We start from the raw sequence: 19,148 nt of genomic DNA on the forward strand, positions 1-19,148 counted from the left end.
GTCGTTATACCATCATCTACTGGAAAGTTTTTTTTTGTCTATTTTATCCAAATCTGTCATGATGTTGTAACCTCTATCAATCTTCCCTCAATCTCCTTTGCTCCGAGAACAATCCGAAATTCTCCATCCCCAATTTTGTAGTTAAAATCCCTCATCTCTGGAATCATCATTGAAAATCTCTCAAACAACCTCTTTTGTGCTGAAAACCTCTATTTATAAATCCCAGAATCCCATACACTTTGCTTATCGCTGCATTAATATGGCCTGCCAGCTTTAAAGTTCAATGCACATGAGCCCCCTGTATACCTTTCAGAATTGTGTCATTTCGTCTATAATTGCCTCTCCCTATCCCTTCAGCCAAAGTGCATCATTGCACACTTCTTTGCATTAAATTCTACCACTATTCTGTCCATTCTGTTAGCCCACTTATCTATATTGGTATCATCCCCACTGTCAGCCAAACCTCCAAGTATGCAATCATTGGCAAATTTTGAAAATTTACTTTGCATTCCAATATCCAAGTCAAAAAAGCAGTGGCCCTAGCACTGAACCTTGAGAAATACCAGTGTACCAGATATTCCAATCTGAAAAACATGCACTATTTCAGTCCTTGAATATAGGAACAGGAGTAGGCCATTGAGCTCTTTGAGCCTGTTCCGCCATTCAATGAGATCTTGGCTGATCTGTGGCCTAATTCCATATACCTGCCTTTGGCCCATATCCCTTATTATCTATCTTAGATTTAAAATTAGCAACTGATCTAGCATCAACTGCCATTTGTGAAAGAGAGTTCCAATCCTCTACCATCCTTTGTCTGTAGGATTGCTTCCCAACATCTCTCCTGAAAGGTCTGACCCTAATGTTTAGACTATGCCCCCTAGTTTCCAAATCTCCAACCAGTCGAAATAATTGATCTTTATCTGCCCTGTCTTCTCCTGTTAATATCATGAAGACTTTGATCAAATCACCCCAGAACCTTTGAAATTCATAGAAATCATAGAATCCCTACAGTGCAGAAGGAGGCCATTCGGCCCATCGAGTCTGCACCGACCATAATCCCACCCAGGCCCTATTACTGCAACCCCACATATTTACCCTGCTAATCCCCTGACACTATGGTCAATTTAGCATGGCCAATCAACCTAACCCGCACATCTTTGGACTGTGGGAGGAAACCGGAGCACCCGGAGGAAACCCATGCAGATATGCGGAGAATGTGTAAACTGCATACAGACAGTGACCCGAGGCCAGAATTTAATTTTCTAGAGAAAACAGGCCTAAATTGCATAATCTCTACTCATAATTAAACTACATATCATTCTTGTAAACCTACGTTGTACTCCTTACAAGTACAAAATATCCTTCCTAAGCTGTGGTGCTAGCTCTGTTCACAGTACTCCCAAACAAGGTCTAACCAGGGTTTTGTATAACTGCAGCATATCTTCTGCATCCTTATACTCCAGTCCTCTAGATATAAAGGCCAGCTTTCCATTAGCCTTCTTGAACCGGTTTGTGGCATTTTATAGATCTATGCACCTGAGCCCCCAAGTCTTTTTGGACATCAACAGTATTTAACCTCATACCATCTAGAAAGTACCCTGATCTATCCTTTTTCGGTCCAAAATGGATAACCTCACACTTGCTTACAATGAAATCACCTGCCACAGTTTTGCCCATTCACCTAGTCTATCATGTCCCTTTGTAATTTTATGTTATCACACTGTCCACAATCCTGCCTAACTTTGTGTCATTAGAAAATTTGGATAAATTACTTTCTATGCCATTATCCAAGTCATTAATAAATAATGTGAATAATTGAGGCCCCAACACAGATCCTTGTGATACACCACTAGTCACATCCCGCCAATTTGAGTCCCTACCCATTCTCCCTATTTTATATCGCTTGCCACTCAACCAATTTCCCAACCATGTCAGTAATTTGCTCTCAATTCCATGGGCTTCTTAGAGCCTGTCCCCTATTAACCTTGTTAACCATCTCTTACGTAGGACTTTATCAAATGCCTTCTGGAAGTCCATATAAATAGTATCCCACTACCTTAATCACCTCTTCAAAAAATTCAATAAGATCCACCAAAGAGGTGGATGAGGGTAAAGCGGTTGATGTGGTGTATATGGATTTCAGCAAAGCGTTTGATAAGGTTTCCCCATGGTAAGCTTTTGCAGAAAATACGGACACATGGGATTGAGGGTGATTTAGTGGTTTGGATCAGGAATTGGCTAGCTGTAAGAAAACAAAGGGTGGTGGTTGATGGGAAATATTCATCCTGGAGTTCAGTTACTAGTGGTGTACCGCAAGGATCTGTTTTGGGGCCACTGCTGTTTGTCATTTTTATTAATGACTTGGATGAGGGCGTGGAAGGATGGATTAGTAAATTTGCGGACGACACTAAAGTCGGTGGAGTTGTAGACAGTGCGGAGGGAAGTGGCAGGTTACAGAGGGACATAGATAAGCTGCAGAGCTGGGCTGAGAGGTGGCAAATGGAGTTTAATGCGGAAAAGTGTGAGTTGATTCACTTTGGAAGGAGTAACAGGAATACAGAGTACTGGGCTAATGGTAAGATACTTGGTCGTATGGATGAACAGAAGGATCTGGGTGTCCATGTGCATAGATCCCTGAAAGTTGGCACCCAGGTTGATAGGGTTGTTAAGAAGGCGTACGGTGTGTTAGCTTTTATTGGTAAAGGGATTGAGTTTCGGAGCCAGGAGTTCATGCTGCAACTGTACAAAACTCTGGTGCGGCCGCATTTGGAGTATTGCGTACAGTTCTGGTCGCCGTATTATAGGAAAGATGTGGAAGTGTTGGAAAGGGTGCAGAGGAGATTTACCAGGATGTTGCCTGGTATGGTGGGAAAATCGTATGAGGAAAGGCTGAGGGGCTTGAGGTTGTTTTTGTTAGAGAGAAGAAGGTTAAGAGGTGACTTAACAGAGGCATACAAGATGATCAGAGGATTAGATAGGGTGGATAGTGAGAGCCTTTTTCCTCGGATGGTGTTGGCTAGCACAAGGGGACATAGCTTTAAATTGAGGGGTGAGCGATATAGGACAGATGTTAGAGGTAGGTTCTTTACTCAGAGAGTAGTAAGGGCGTGGAATGCCCTGCCTGCAGCAGTAGTGGACTCGTCAACGTTGAGAGCGTTCAAGTGGTTATTGGATAAACATATGGATGATATTGGAATAGTGTAGATTAGAGGGGCTTTAGATTGGTACCATTGGTCGGCGCAACATCGAGGGCCGAAGGGCCTGTACTGCGCTGTAATGTTCTATGTTCTATGTTCTATTTGTTCACCATGACCTACCTGTCATGAATCCATGTGTGCTCTCCCTAATTGAAAATTTGCGAGGTCTTCAGTTACCCTATCCTTGATTATAGACTCCAATAGTTTTGCCACCACAGATGTTAGGCTAACTGATCTGTAATTTCCTGGTTTTCTTCTTTCACCCTTCCTAAAAAGCAGAGTGACATGAACAATTTTCCATTCGAGAAGGATGACTCCTGAATCTAGGAAACTCTGAAAGATTATGGTTAGGGCATCTAAAATGTGCTCCTGTATTTCCTTTAACACCCTCGGATGGAAAACGTCAGGTCCTAGGAATTTGTCGCTCTTTAGCTCCATTAATTTCCCCATTATCGATGTTTTACTTATGTGAACTTTATTTAGACCCTGTCCCCAATCAACTATTAATTTCTTCAGGACTTCCGGAAAGCTATCCTCCATTTCTATTGTAAATACGGAGGCAACAGGACTGCCATTTTCCCATGGTCATTAACAATATCCCCACTTTCGGTCTATACTGGGCAAGCATTACTCCTGACCACCCACTTTTTCTTTATGCAACTATAACATTTCTTCTTTTAATGCCCCTTGCAAGTTTTCTTTCATAATCCTTTTTAGTAGAGCTTAAAAGCTGCTTTGTATCCCTTTGCCTGTCGTTGTATCTTCCCCATTTGGCAGGATCTCTGCTGTTTTTGCATTTTTGTAAATACTTTCTTTTTGTTTTGTACTGTTCCTTATCTCTTTAGTTGTCCTTGGTTCTTTTTTCCTGAAGTTATGCTTTCTCTTCTCAGGGGTATAATCTGGTTTTGTATTGTGTTAATTGTTTCTTCATTATTTCAACTCCTTGAAAATCAGCCTTACCTAAATCTAAAGTTCTAATAGCTGATTTGTAGTTTTCGCTTTAGAACTCTACATTGAAATCGAGTATGTTATGATCACTATTTGATAAGTGTGTGTGAACATTTAGGTTACTAATTAAATCCAGCTCACTACTCATTACTATATCCAATATTATTGTACCCTTTTTGCATCCAGGACATTTGCTGTAGGAAACTGACCCGGATACATTCCAGAAATTCACAACCTTTCTGACAAGTGCTTGTCTGCCTCTCCCAATCTAAGTTAAAATCTTAATACTATTCTTATAACCTGGTATATTTAGTTCCCACTAACCATCCTGCAGCCATGTCTCAGTAATGGCTACAATATCATAATTGCCAAGTTGAGCTTGTACCTGCAGTTCATTTAATTTATTCCTTACACTGTGCATTTATATTTGAGTCATACATTCTAACCTGTACCTCAGCACTGATCCTTTATTTACCTGTTTATTATTTCTCTTCTGGTTTAATCAATATACTTCTAATAGTTTTGCCAAAACCTGAAGTAGGATTCCTGACTGTTTCTTTACTATCTGTCCTATTACTTGTTTTGAAACTATTGACTTCCTTCAATTTACTACTTCAAAGTCCTTGTGACCATTCTATTTAGGCTTTCTGCTAGCACATGGTCCCAGATTGGGGCAACCTCCACCTGAAGCAATGGTACAGCTCCTTCCTGTCCCAATATTGATGCCAAAATGGAACCCCTCTTTCCGCACCACTCCTTTAGCCACCTGTTTACTTTCCTAATTTTGTTATCTCTATGCTAATTTGCACATGGCTCCAGTAATAATCCAGAGATTATAACCCTTGGTGTCCTGTTCTTTACTTTTGTTCCTAATTCCGGATATTCCCCAAACAGAGCACTTGCCTATGTTGTTGGTCCCAAAAGGCCACAACAACTGGATTCTCCTCCTCCCTCTCCAATATCCTTTCATGTCGCTCATCCTGGCACCAAGTAGGCAACACACCTTGTTGGACTCTTGAACCTGCTTACAAAGGGTTTCATCTGTAACCCTGAATATAGAATCCCCCACCACAACCACTTGTTTTTGCTCCCTCACTTGAGGGAGTGCAGTGGCGAGTTTGCCCGTTCTCCCTACAGTTTTTTCCTCAGCTATACAGGGGGTAAGTACCTCGTACATGTTGGATATGATCAAGAGCTGAGGCTCCTCCAATGCTAAATTCAGGAGCTATCTGCCTCACTTGTAGTCATACTCTCCTGTCCCTGACCACTGCCCAAATCTGAAGTGCTTCACCTACAGGGTGTGACTATCTGAAACAGTTTCAAGGTAACTCTCTCCTTCCTGATGTGCTGCAATGTCTGAAGTTTAGATTCCAGTTCATCAACCCTGAGCCCAAATTTCTTGAACAGCAAACATTTTCTGCATGTGGTTACTGTGCTCGCATTTAGATCCACCAGGTCCCACATACCGCAGCTACAACACATCATCTGCACGGCCATCTCTACTTTATTTAATTAGGTCTTTTTATATTTAAAATGTTCTCAGGTATTCCCTTAATAAGATTTTCTCAATTTGCTGCTATTCAAGATTAGTCTCTTTAGATTCCTTACCAGCGCATCAGCTCACCACTTTCTTGTCCAACAGGTTTATTTGATAGCACTTTCTTGTAATGTGATTTTTCTCTTTTTTTAGTTGTCAATGCCATTCACTCCCAGATTAGCTCTGCTGCACTCCACTCCTGCCCGGATTGAGACTCGGATTCTGGACTGGAGTTCATTATTCAAGCTGACACTGACCCTCCTATCACATAACCCTCAGTTTGGTTAACTAATCTTTTTTGTACTTTATCAAATGCTTTCTTAAAATCCATAGAGCCAGTGCCCATTTGCTTTCCCTTCAACAAATTCAATTAAATTCATCGAGCACGATCTGCCTTTTGAAATCTGCATTGGCTCTCTTTATTAATGATGTGGAGATGCCAGCATTGGACTGGGGTAAACACAGTACGAAGTTTAACAACACCAGGTTAAAGTCCAACAGGTTTATTTGGTAGCAAAAGCCACACTTTTGCTACCAAATAAACCTGTTGGACTTTAACCTGGTGTTGTTAAACTTCTTACTCTCTTTATTAACCCAAACTTCTCCAACTGCTGGTTGATTTTTTTTTGCCCATCATTTACAAAACCTCACCCACCACTGACACTAAACTGACAAGTCTATGGTGGTTAGGAGTGTCCTTACACCCGGTCTTGAATAAGGGTGTCTTTTTGTCACTCTTCAATCCTTTGGTAACTCCGCTGGGGAAGTTTGGAAGATCATGGTCAGCCTTTCCTATCAATTTCCATCCAATTCATTACCTCTACCATCTGTATCAATATTTTGTCAACATCCGCTTCTTTAGTAAACACTGATGCAAAGTGTTCATGAAGTATTCGAGCCTTGACTTGCACATCTAAGTATAAATGGCTTTCTTTCTCTGTTATATGCTCCATCCTGCTTCTTACTACCTGCTTAGTATTTACATATCAGCAGATGTTTTTTAGGTTCCCTTTTATGTTAACTGCCATTCTATTCTTATTTGTCTCTTCACGGCCCCTTTCAAACAATTGTATTTGCCTAGTATTCACTTCACAACCAATTGACCTGTATCATACACCCTCTTTTTTGTTTCATCATATTTTTGTTAAAATAATGAGGGGCATAGATACGGTAGTCAACATCCTGAAGATAGGGGAGTCCAACACAGAGGGTGGTGAGAGTGCCTGGAACGAGCTGCCAGAGGCAGTAGTAGACGGGTACAATTGTGTCTTTTAAAAGGCATTTAGACAGTTACATGGGTAAGATGGGTAGAGAGGGATATGGGCCATATGCGGGCAATTGGGACTAAATTAGTGGTAAAAAGTGGGCAGTATGGACAAGTTGGGCCAAAGGGTCTGTTTCCATGCTATAAACCTCTATACCCAAGACCTCTAGTCACCCAAGGAGCCCTCACTTTGATTCCCTTAGTCTTCTCCATTGTTGGTCCAAACCTTATGATACAACGAGCACTTTTACCGATGTATTGCCCCACAAATTAGCCCACTTGTTCCATTTATTTTCACAGCACCAGATCCAGCAATTTCTCCTTCATAGATGGACCAAGAACATATTGCTCAAGGAAGTTCTCCCGAACACATTTAATAAATTTGTTCCCCCCTCCTTAGCCTTTATTCCAACATTATCCCAACTGGTATCAGGTAATTAAAATCTCCCAATATCACCATTCATAGCTCTTACATGTGATTTCTCTGCAGATTTGCTGTCCTATTTCCTTCTTACCATTTGGAGGTTAATCGAAGACTCCCAATAACAGATTATTCCCTTTTTGCTTCTCAACACCAACTAAATGGATTCAGTCTTTGCCCCTTCATGGACATCCAGTCAAATGCCTTCGCTAATTAGTACTGCTTCCCCACTTCCCTTTTTACGTTCCCCATCTTTTCTGAACACTTTATATCCTCAATTCTAACAGATTTTAGGTCTCCGAGAAGAAAACTAGAAATGAGCAGTAAAATCTAAATTTTAATTCTATACAAATATGTGGATAGATCCAAGGAAGTTTTATTACATGAGAAAAATCTTTGAAATTAACAGTACAGTATTGTAGAAAATGACTAAATTTTAAACTATCTTAAAATGGAAAATATTAAGCACAATTAGAACTACTTTAACATATATGCGATTCCCTGCATTGCTTTAATGCATTTTGATTGCACTACTATAGCATAGCTCATCAGATGTTACAGGTTAAAATAGATTTGAAAAGATTGATGTAACATGAGTATAATTCAGAAGCATCATGTTTTTCTCAAACTAATAGAAAAAAAGTCCAAAAATTGCAAAGAAAAAGGGCACCCCAAACAAAGACAACCACACAACTGGAAGTTAGACAGAGTTTACATAAAGACAGAGCTCAGGAAAAATGCAGTTTCAAAACTCTCCACAAATAAAATGTAGTGGAGACCATCCAGTGATACTTTACTTGAACGCTGGAACCGATGTTACATTGCAGACCAGAAAACACAAGCTCTAGTCCCAGTGATGACTGATCTTTGCACTTGATCTTTACCCAAATCCACAGAAAGGCCATATTTTCCCCAGTACGAAAGAGAAGATGCAAGTTATTTATGTTGAGAAGGCGGGAATCAAGAAATTGGGGCTAGTCACAACACAACATTGAAAATGGTCATCTTTAAACGAACTGGGAGCCCATTTTGGAGGCTCCAAGAAAGGAAATGTGAACAAAATATATTGGAGAGTTTTAGCAAGTGCAAGTAAAATCTTAAGTGTGCACTTTAGAGTTCTTTTGCCAGGTAAGTGAGAGAATGCTGATGCACATGCTATTTGGTTTGGTCCTTTCGTTGCTTTGTCTAAAAAAAAGTTTAGTCCAAATAGTATCTGCCAAAACCAGTGGTTCACATTTAAACTCAGACCCGGTGTTTTTGGAAAGTATTTTCAAAGCTTCAATGGTCAACTCATACAATAATCTATGGTTAATACTTCTCTAAGTAATTCTCTATAATTTCAACAACAGCTGAAAATTGCCTAGGAAAGAACAGAGATGGAAAAGTAGTACGGAATACTGGAATGCCAGTATGCTTGTGCCATTTAGTGACAGGGCACATGTTGCAATCAGAAGTTTCCAAGTGATAGATTTGCTGCATCTTTTGTAGCACAAGAGCAAGACACCACTGGGAAATTTCTTTATGTAACAATGAGAGGGGCCCAAGAGCAGGACAACACTTTATTCCTAAGAGAGTGAGTGACATGTGATAAAAGACAAAGAAAGTGAATATCTTTCTCTGCTTATTTGTTAAATGAAGATGGCTCAATGAATCTGCTACAAAAAAATGGGATTCTTCACACTTAATAAATTCACCCACCGCCCAAAAAAATTAGAAAAATAAATGCCTCCCTGCTCAATTGCCATAGGTGAATTTCAATGACGCACACTTTTAGTGCGCCTGCATGTCAGAGTCGTCAGAATATATGGTTTAAATGCTAGCTTTCATATGCAAAAAGATCTGCATGGGTCTACCTGTCCTTTAATAAAATACTGAATACATTACACACACACACACATATATATATATATATTTATATACATAAATATATATATAAACCTTGATAACTTGTTATGTACATTACGCAATATATACAGAAGTAGAAAAAAAGTGTAAAAAATTAAATTACTATTAACCGACAAATTTTCAAAAAAGCTCTTGCAAAAATATCTTTTTCTTCAGAGGTGAGGAAAAACACCAACTGTTAATGGAAACAATCCCAACAGCAATTATATGACAACTTTCAATCAGATAAACTGCGATATTTAAATGATATTAAGAAACCAATACCACTGAGCTGTAGCTGTATGTTTTTACAACTACTTTTATCGGTGTCCTCCATATTTGGAAGACCAGTCAATTCGTCCATGTATTGGGTGGATTGCAGGTGGACGTGGCATTAACCCACTGATGCTCTTGCTTGAAGAATTATATGGCTGACATCCCATCTGTGATCGGTTGGCTTTCCAAGTTGCATAATCTATAGAAGACAAACGTGCAAATAGCTATTCTGTTAATACCCTTCCCCAACTTTTTCCTTAGGATATCAATTCATCATAATTTTGCTACTGTCAATGAGCTACTTTATCTTGAGATGTACTGAGAAAAATAAAACTTTCTATTAATCAGAATTTAATTTGCACTTCTACTTGCTTTAAAAACAGCAAGTAAAAGCTATAGATCACCAAAGTCCTCAATTCAGTCCCTGATTCAGGGTAAGTCAGCGGATCTCAGCCAACGTTCTTTTGACAGCACCTTCCAAACACCTTACAACCCAGAAGGGCAGTAGATGCAATGGAACACCACCAAGTTCTCATCCAAGCCACAGAACATCAGAACTTGGGAATGTATTGCCATTCCTTCACTGTTGCTGGAACTCCTAAAATTCCTGGAACTCCCTCCCTAACAGCATTGTGGGTGTAGCGACTGCAGTGGTTCGAAACAGCATTTCGCCACCTCCTTAGGGATTGGCAACAAATGCTGGCCTTGTCAACAATGCCCACATCACGCAAAAGAATTTTTTTTTAAATGGAGGACAGAATGCAATGAAAAATAAAAGTATCACTGCTCCTACTTGCTACCTGGTTAACACCTGCTAAAAGCATTTGTAGATGTCAAGCAAGAATAAAATCGGCTTGGCCTTGATACTTTAGTCAAATAACTTGGTGACCCTGTTTCAACTGACACTTGAAATCACTTGCATGAAGTATGGGAGAAGCTACCAGCATCTGTGAAATAATATCCCAAAGAGGGTAGGAAGTGTGTAGAAAAAGTTGTAAAGAATATGCAATGAAGGTTAACTATAAAGTGCATGCAATCCAATTAAATAAGTCTTTTATACTTACTAGAATCAGTTTCCACAACTGGTGCCAACTGCACTCTTTGGCCAGCAGATCCAACTTCTTTCTTAAGAAATGTGTATCCTCCAGAGGCATCAGTGCCAGTTGCATAAACTGAAAGAAGAAAATGTTAAAATTTTATAACTCATTAAGACAGTAAAAGACAGGGTGGCACGGTAGCACAGTGGTTAGCACTGCTGCTTCACAGCTCCAGGGACCTGGGTTCGATTCCCGGCTTGGGTCACTGTCTGTGTGGAGTTTGCACATTCTCCTCGTGTCTGCGTGGGTTTCCTCCGGGTGCTCCGGTTTCCTCCCACAGTCCAAAGATGTGCGGGTTAGGTTAATTGGCCATGCTAAATTGCCCCTTAGAGTCCTGGGATGCGTAGGCTAGAGGGATTAGCGAGTAAATATGTAGGGATGTGGGGATCGGGCCTGGGTGGGATCTTGGTCAGTGCAGACTTGATGGGCCGAATGGCCTCTTTCTGCACTGTAGGGTTTCTATGATTTCTATGATGATTTAAAAAACTTCAATTTTTACTTGAGGAACAAGTCTAATTTTCCACTAATATTTACAGGACTTTTTAAAAACATGTAGCTTTTAGTGAAGTGTGTGCACTAAAGTGAATTACAATGATGTGGGATCATTATTGAAATTGAGCACCTGAGATAAAGTCTAAATCACATAATAATAGAACATATAACACAGCAGGACTATCTGTTCCATGGCTGGCTTTTTGAAAAACCAACTGTGCTTAATCCATCATTTACTTTTGTCTGCAATCCTACATGTTCCTCATCCTCAAGTACCTGGATAACTCAAATTATCTTTTTTTGATTTGATCTATTATTGTCACATGTATTAGTATACAGTGAAAAATATTGAAATATTGTTTCTTGCACGCTATACAAACAAAACATAACGTTCATAGAGAAGGCAATGAGAAAGTGGAGAATATAGTGTTACAGTCATAGCTAGGGTGTAGAGAAAGATCAACTTAATGCAAGGTAGATCCATTCAAAAGTCTGATGGCAGCAGGGAAGAAGCTGTTCTCGAGTAGGTTGGTACATGATCTCAGACTTTTGTATCTTTTTCCCGACGGAAGAAGGTGGAAGAGAGAATGTCCAGGGTGCATTGGGTGCTTAGCTGAGACAGCAGGAAGTGAAGACAGAGTCAATGGGTGGGAGGCTGGTTTGCGTGATGAATTGGGCTACATTCATGAGCTTTTGTAGTTCCTTGTGGTCTTGGGCAGGGCAGGAGCCACGCTAAGCTGTGATACAACCAGAAAGAATGCTTTCTATGGTGCATCTGTAAAGGTTGGAGAGAGTCGTAGCTGACATGCCAAATTTCCTTATCTTCCGAGAAAGTAGAGGCATTGGTGGGCTCTCTTAGCTATAGTGTCAGCATGGGAGGAGACCAGGACAGATTGTTGGTGATCTGGACACCTAAAACCTTGAAGCTCTCAACCCTTTTCACTTCATCTCTGTCGATGTCGACAGGGGCATGTTCTCCACTACACTTCCTGAAGTCGATGATAATTTTCTTCGTTTTGTTGACATTGAGGGAGAGATTATCGTCACCGCACCAGTTCACCAAATTCTCTATCTCATTCCTGTACTCGGATTTAGGAATCAGCTTCCACCATTTCTTCAGGTAGAGCATTCCAGATCCCAGCAAGTGAAAAAAAACTCTTTCATCTTCCCTCTCGATATTTTGTTAGTGATCTTAAAGACCTCTGGTTATTTTCTCACTGGGCACCGAGACGAGCCTTTTTCTCTAACAAATCCCATCTTCTTGCAAATCTCAATAACTCCAGTCTTAACTTTCTCTGTTCCAAGAGCACTCCTAGCTTTTCTAACCGCACTTCATAAATGAAGTCCCTCAGACCTGGTAGCAGCCCATATCCTTTCTGTGGCCTCTGTACATCGTTCCTGAATTGTGATGCCAGAATAGTTCAAAACTCATTTTATAAAGTTCTGACATCAGAAAGTCTCTTTCTACATTCTGTGTCTCTACTTATAGAAGCCCACATAACCAATACGCTTTGTAACCAACTCATCAACTTGTCCTATCTTTAATTATGTTGGGTACACAGACACCAAGCTCTCTCTGCACATTGATACTTTCATAACCATGCAATATCTATATATTATTTTTCTATGAGTCTTTGTGAACTACAACATTCCACACTTTCTTGCATTGAACTACGCATGCTCTACTCTTGCCCTTTTCACCAACCTGTCTGTGCCATTCTGAAGTCTGCAACTTATCAAATGCCTTGTGAAAATCCATGTATACATCTGCTGCACTACCTTGATCTGTTACCTGAAATAATTCAGTCATATTAGTCAATCACAATTTGCCATGAAATGTAATTTTTTTTTGAACCACTAAATTTCCATTTTGCTGTATTTATGTTAGTTCGTTCAAATGACAGAATAATCTTGGTGTAAGAGAAAATTCAGTATGCATACTACATTATATGTCTAATGCCCCTTTATGCTACTATCGCCCTCTTTAGTCTTTAATGCTACCACTAACACTCCCTTTGTCTTGTGGCCATACCAATCTCTTTCTTCGTTCCCACCTATCCCTGGCCTTGTATTCGACTTCACCTTCTCCACCCTATATAATCCATCACATTTCTACCCATCTTCTGCTCTGGAGTCAAACAGACTCAAAACGTTAACTCTTTGCATAAATGTTGTCAGCCCTGCTGAGTTTATCCAACATATTCCATTTTTGTGTATTAAAAGCTCCCTCTTGTTCAGCTTAACTTCATAAAAACACCCTGACAGGACCAATAATTTTCCTATTTATCAACATCAATCACCTTTGTAACTTGAGCAGGATAGCCAATTGTGGGTCTTTTTATGACGGATCCAAATCATATACGTTCTTTAACAATACTTCAGCCCCTCATGTGGAGAGGGGAAGAGGTGGGGAAGGTGGTAACGTTTGCATCCAGTGTTGTCACTATTTCCTAATCTAGAGTCACACTGTGCTGTGAGTTTATCCCTATCAAAGACTAAAAGTATAAAGCAACCGGAATAGGAGATGTTCAAGTCATTATTGTACCAGTAGACTTGCAATCTGAATTACTACATTATATTTATTACCAGCTTGGTCAAGCGTCAGATCAAACTCAAGATGGGATGCAATGCCTTATCTTGTCAGCTTGGATCTTGTTTGTCTCTATTGTGGGGATCATGAATTGGTTTCAATTTCAAACAATAGAAAGCACAAAGTTTTTTTGCACATACCCAACCATTGTATCAGTTAAAGAATGGATCTCCAATTACAAGCAAAGTTTCAGAAGCAGTAATTCTGAGCCTGTTCACTTGTAGTAGATTTCTGAATCCTCTACAAAACCATGGTCCTGCACAAAAAAAGGCTCAAGACACATTACCTTTGGAGATGGAAAATGGATTAAAAACCGCTCAGTGTTTTGTGAAACGATATCCATACTATTAAAAATCTTGAGTGATTTCATGGTTCTAATTGAATTGCACCTATCAATATGATGTAATATATTACATAATCAATTCAAAATGTCAGAACATGGGCCTCTAAGCTTATTGCTCAGTTCAGCATTTTGCTCAATAAATCTCGCAAATCTCAAAAATTTGACACAAGTGGTGAAAATTCACCCAGTGCAAGTTAAAATGCAAGAGAATCTTTCAGATCAGTTTCAGCCTAATTTTGAGTGCATCAGACCGATTCAGTAAACTATAACAGGCTCTTTGAGATTCATTTGCAAATCTTAAGCTTTTAATTAGTTCTCAATTGTCTTTATCACCTCTTCATCAGAAAATTTTCAAAGTGTCTAAAGCAAAAATTTCAGAAGGCAAGAAAAATTGTTTCTATTGAGATGTCAGTAGGGAAATTTCATACACCGCTTCTCCAAAATGATTGGAAATAGACCAAATTTTTTTATAATTAATTTACAGGATGTGGGCATCACTGGCTATGCCCAAGTGCCCTTGAGAAACTGATGGCGTGCTGCCCTTCTGAACTGCTGTAGTCCCTGTGGTGTAGTACACCCAGAGTGCTGTACGGGAGAGAGTGCCAGGATTTTAACTCTGACTGTGAAGTAACAGAAATACATTTCCAAGTCAGGATGATGAGCGACTTGGAGGGAAACCTCCAGGTGGTTTCTTATGTATCTGCTGCCCTTGTCCTTCTCAAAGGTCACAGTCATGTGTTCAAAAAGTGCTGCCTAAGGAGCCTTAGTGAGTCCCTGTAGTGAATCTTCTAGATGGTACACGGCTGCTCACGTGCAGTGGTGGTGGAGGGATTGAATGTTTGTCGATGGGATTCCATTCAAGCTGATTGCTTTGTCCTAAAATGCAAGAGAATCTTTGTTGTTGGAGCTACACATCCAAGCAAGTGGAGAGCAATCCAGAATGCATTTGTTCAAAAATGTTTCTGCAAATGAACACCCCACTGTCAGTAAACCTCAGTGCACAATAGGTGGAATGGTTTTGCCTCACTGTCTACAGTGGCAAACTGAATTTCCCATTTATGATTAAACTTTTTTCTGGTTTTCACCCAATCTTGACCCTTTGTTGCTGGAGGCTCCATTAGCAAGTCAGTCAGATTTTCAAAAAACTCGCCACAGGAACAGTTACTGTTCCTTGTTTTCATGTGATAGATACATGTATCTTCAGAAGCTGTGGCAGACCCAGCACTGTTTGCCAATCAGATGCTGTTTTTGCCATGATGCATCCTGCAGGAGCTGACCATTATCAGCTGGGTTTGTGTTCTCCTGATCTGGAGCATCCATTTTGATCGATAGAACTGTCCACAATGATAGCTTCACCATTCACAATGTTTTCTTCCCCTGTTACAGATAACCAATAAGCAATTGCCAAGGAAGTAAAGCATACAGATCAAAAGCACGTGCCCACTCTGCTACCATGGAAGACATGTATACAAGTATATTTTAATATCATTCAAATGAATATGGAGATGAAATATCCAATAGTAAGCAAAAGTAACTAATGCACACCAAACAAAAATGCAATTCACCACTAGGCTGGCAGGCAATTCTACCGTGCCCCGGCTATTCCCACCCCTTTTCCCCCTTGTCCTCCGCTTTCCTGTTCTCCCACATTAGTTCAATTAGTATTTGCCATGCTTGACCTGAGGAATTCAAACTGGTCTTGACCACCAGTGTAAAACAAAGTGAAAGTCATTATTTTGTTTAAAAAAAGCAAAACGACTCAGAATTGATGCCTTTTGGACCCAAAGTACAAAAGCCAATGTAAACGACAAGTTTTCCTGTAACTATGACAACAGATGTCCTTACAAGAGGGAAAAGAAATAAAGTTCCACAGGCTGTCGATTCCTTTGAGTTCACTCACCGAGTTTCTGATTTCCTGTGGCAGACAGATGGGGAGCAGATGCAATTAATCGCTCTATGGAGAAGCAGAACTTCTCACCCAGATTCTAGTGTTCAACTCAAAAGTTGAATTGTCAGACAGTAAGAGGACAATGCCCAAGAAAGTGTTGGAAATGACAAGACACTCGTCGTTTGGTTTACTTACAATTATAATTATCTGGGAATCACAACATGATCTGAGCAATTTAGCTAATTGTGATGAATGATGATTCCTTAAATAGCTTGTCCCTTGATAAAAGGGAAATTTGAGAAAGATGCTTACTTCAATTTTAGCTACTGTAAAGATTAAATGGCCCCACCAGAAGCAAATCCAAATTAGAACATAGAACATAGAAAAGCTACAGCACAAACAGGCCCTTCGGCCCACAAGTTGCGCCGAACATGTCCCTACCTACTAGGCTTACCTATAATCCTCTATCTTACTAACTTCCATGAACTTATCCAAAAGTCTCTTAAAAGACCCTATCGAATCTGCCTCCAACACCACTACCGGCAGCCGATTCCACGCACCCACCACGTGAAAAACTTACCCCTAACATCTCCTCTGTACCTACTCCCCAGCACCCTAAACCTGTGACCTCTTGTGACAACTATTCCAGCCCTGGGTAAAAGCCTCTGAGAATCCACTCGATCAATACCTCTCAACATCGTATACACCTCTATCAGGTCACCTCTCATCCTTCACCTCTGCAAGGAGAAAAGACCTAGCTCTCTCAACCTATCCTCATAAGGCATGCCACCCAATCCAGGCAACATCCTTGTCAATCTTCTCTGCACATTTTCTATGGCTTCCACATCCTTTCTGTATTGAGGCGACCAGAACTGGGCACAGTACTCCAGGTGGGGTCTGACCAGGGTCCTATACAGCTGCAGCATTATCTCCCGATTTCTAAACTCAATTCCTCTATTGATGAAGGCCAGTATTCCATACGCCTTCTTAACCACAGCCTCTACCTGCGACACTGCTTTGAGTGTCCTATGAACCCGGACCCCAAGATCCTTCTGTTCTTCCACACTGCCAAGCGTCTTAACCCTTAATATTATATTCTTCCATCCTATTCGACCTGCCAAAATGAACCAACACACACTTATCTGGGTTGAAGTCCATCTGCCACTTCTCCGCCCAGTCTTGCACCTTATCTATGTCTCGTTGCAACTGCTGACATCCTTCGACACTATCCACAACCCCACCAACCTTTGTGTCATCAGCAAACTTGCCAACCCATCCTTCCACTTCCTCATCCAGGTCATTTATAAAAATCACAAAGAGCAAGGGTCCCAGAACAGATCCCTGGGGCACACCACTGGTGACCGACCTCCATGCTGAAAAAGACCCATCTACAACCACTCTTTGCCTTCTGTGGGCAAACCAGTTCTGAATCCACAAAGCAATGTCCCCTTGTAACCCATGCCCCTTCACTTTCTCAATGAGCCTTGCATGGGGCACCTTATCAAACGCCTTGCTGAAATCCATATAAACTATATCTACCACTCTTCCCTCATTTATGTGTCTAGTCACATCTTCAAAAAATTCAATTAGGCTCGTAAGGCATGATCTGCCTTGGACAAAGCCGTGCTGACTATTTCTGATCATACTATTCCTCTCCAGATGTTCATAAATCCTGCCTCTCAGGATCTTCTCCATCAACTTACCAACCACTGAGGTTAGACTCACCGGTCTATAATTTCCTGGGCTATTTCTTCTCCCTTTCTTGAATAACGGAACCACATCTGCAATTCTCCGGAACCTCTCCCGTCTCCATTGATGACGCAAAGATCATCGCCAGAGGCTCAACAATCTCTTCTCTCGCCTCCCACAGTAACCTGGGGTACATCCCATCTGGTCCCGGCGATTTATCTAACTTGATGCTTTTCAAAAACTCCAACACATGCTCAATCTTCTCAGTCCACTGCAAGTCTGCACTGCAACTACCAAGATCCTTTTCCATTGTGAATACTGAAGCAAAGTATTCATTGAGTACCTCTGCCATTTCTACCGGTCCTATACAGACTTTCCCACCGTCACATTTGATAGGTCCTACTCCTTCACATCTTATCCTCTTGCTCTTAACATACTTGTAGAATGCCTTGGGGTTTTCCTTTATCCTGTTTGCCAAGGCCTTCTCATGACCCCTTCTTGCTCTTCTAATTTCCCTCTTAAGTTCCTTCCTACTAGTCGTATACTCTTCTAGATTTCTAACATTACCTACCTCCCTGAACCTTTTGTAAGCTTTTCTTTTCTTCCAGACTAAATTTGTTACAGCTTTCGTGCATCATGGTTCCTGTGACCTACCAAAACTCCCATCTCATTGGAACGTTGCTGTGTAGAGCTCCAGACAAATTTTCCTTGAAAATTTGCCACATTTCTTCTGTACATTTCCCTGAGAAAACCTCTTTCCAATTTATGCCAATAATTTCCTGCCTAATAGCCTCATAATTGCCCTTACTCCAAATAAACACTTTCCTAGCTTGACTGATCCTACCTCTCTCCAATACTAATGTAAAGGAGATAGAGTTATGATCACTATCCTCAAAATGCTCTCCCACTAAGTGATCTGACACTTGCCCAGGTTCATTCCCTAATACCAAATCAAGTACAGCCTCTCCTCTTGTAGGCTTATCCACATACTGTGTCAGGAAGCCCTCCTGAACACACCTAACAAACTCCTCCCCATCTAAACCCCTTACCCTAGGGATATTCCAATCGATATTTGGGAAATGAATATCTCCCATCACGACCACTCTGTTATTATCACATCTCTCCAGGATCTGCTTCCCAATCTGCTCCTCCACGTCCCTGCTACTATTGGGCGGCCTATAGAAAACACCCAGTAAAGTTATTGACCCCTTGATATTTTATTGAAAATATCTATAAAATATCATGAGCAAGACATGCAGCCCCTCAGCTTGGACTTACAAAAACCATAATTCTCCCAATACTCATTCACCTTAAAGTGCAATAACATAACCCAAAACTACTGAGGCTCTTCAGAATCAGTCTCCAATCTGTATGCCACTTTATAAAGCTTACTTACCAACTGAGGTATGAATATACTGTACAGAACTGTATTTTATCAAATTGCAAAATGTTTCAATGCACATGAAAATTATTTTACTTAAAATGTATTTAAAATGTAAATCAAACAATATAATTATAATAC

General features: G+C 40.5%; 1 protein-coding gene across 3 annotated transcripts in view; it reads right to left on the bottom strand.

Moving 5' to 3' along the window:
• Positions 1–7,691: 7,691 nt before the first annotated feature.
• The window catches only part of mak (male germ cell-associated kinase), a 70,699-nt gene continuing 59,242 nt past the window's right edge, over positions 7,692–19,148 (bottom strand). Inside the window, exons 13-14 of one of the 3 annotated variants that reach the window (XM_078213255.1) lie at positions 10,592–10,699; positions 7,692–9,726 (exon numbers count right to left, since the gene is read on the bottom strand). In XM_078213255.1, coding sequence (XP_078069381.1) covers positions 9,572–9,726; positions 10,592–10,699 — 263 coding nt within the window. In that variant the 3' untranslated portion in view covers positions 7,692–9,571. Of the gene's footprint in view, positions 9,727–10,591; positions 10,700–12,860; positions 12,909–14,741; positions 14,926–19,148 lie in introns of those variants that run through there. The other 2 variants (XM_078213257.1, XM_078213256.1) reach the window with 2 other exon arrangements.

Source organism: Mustelus asterias, chromosome 5 (genome assembly GCF_964213995.1).
Source record: "Mustelus asterias chromosome 5, sMusAst1.hap1.1, whole genome shotgun sequence".
NCBI classification, from domain to species: Eukaryota; Metazoa; Chordata; class Chondrichthyes; order Carcharhiniformes; family Triakidae; genus Mustelus; species Mustelus asterias.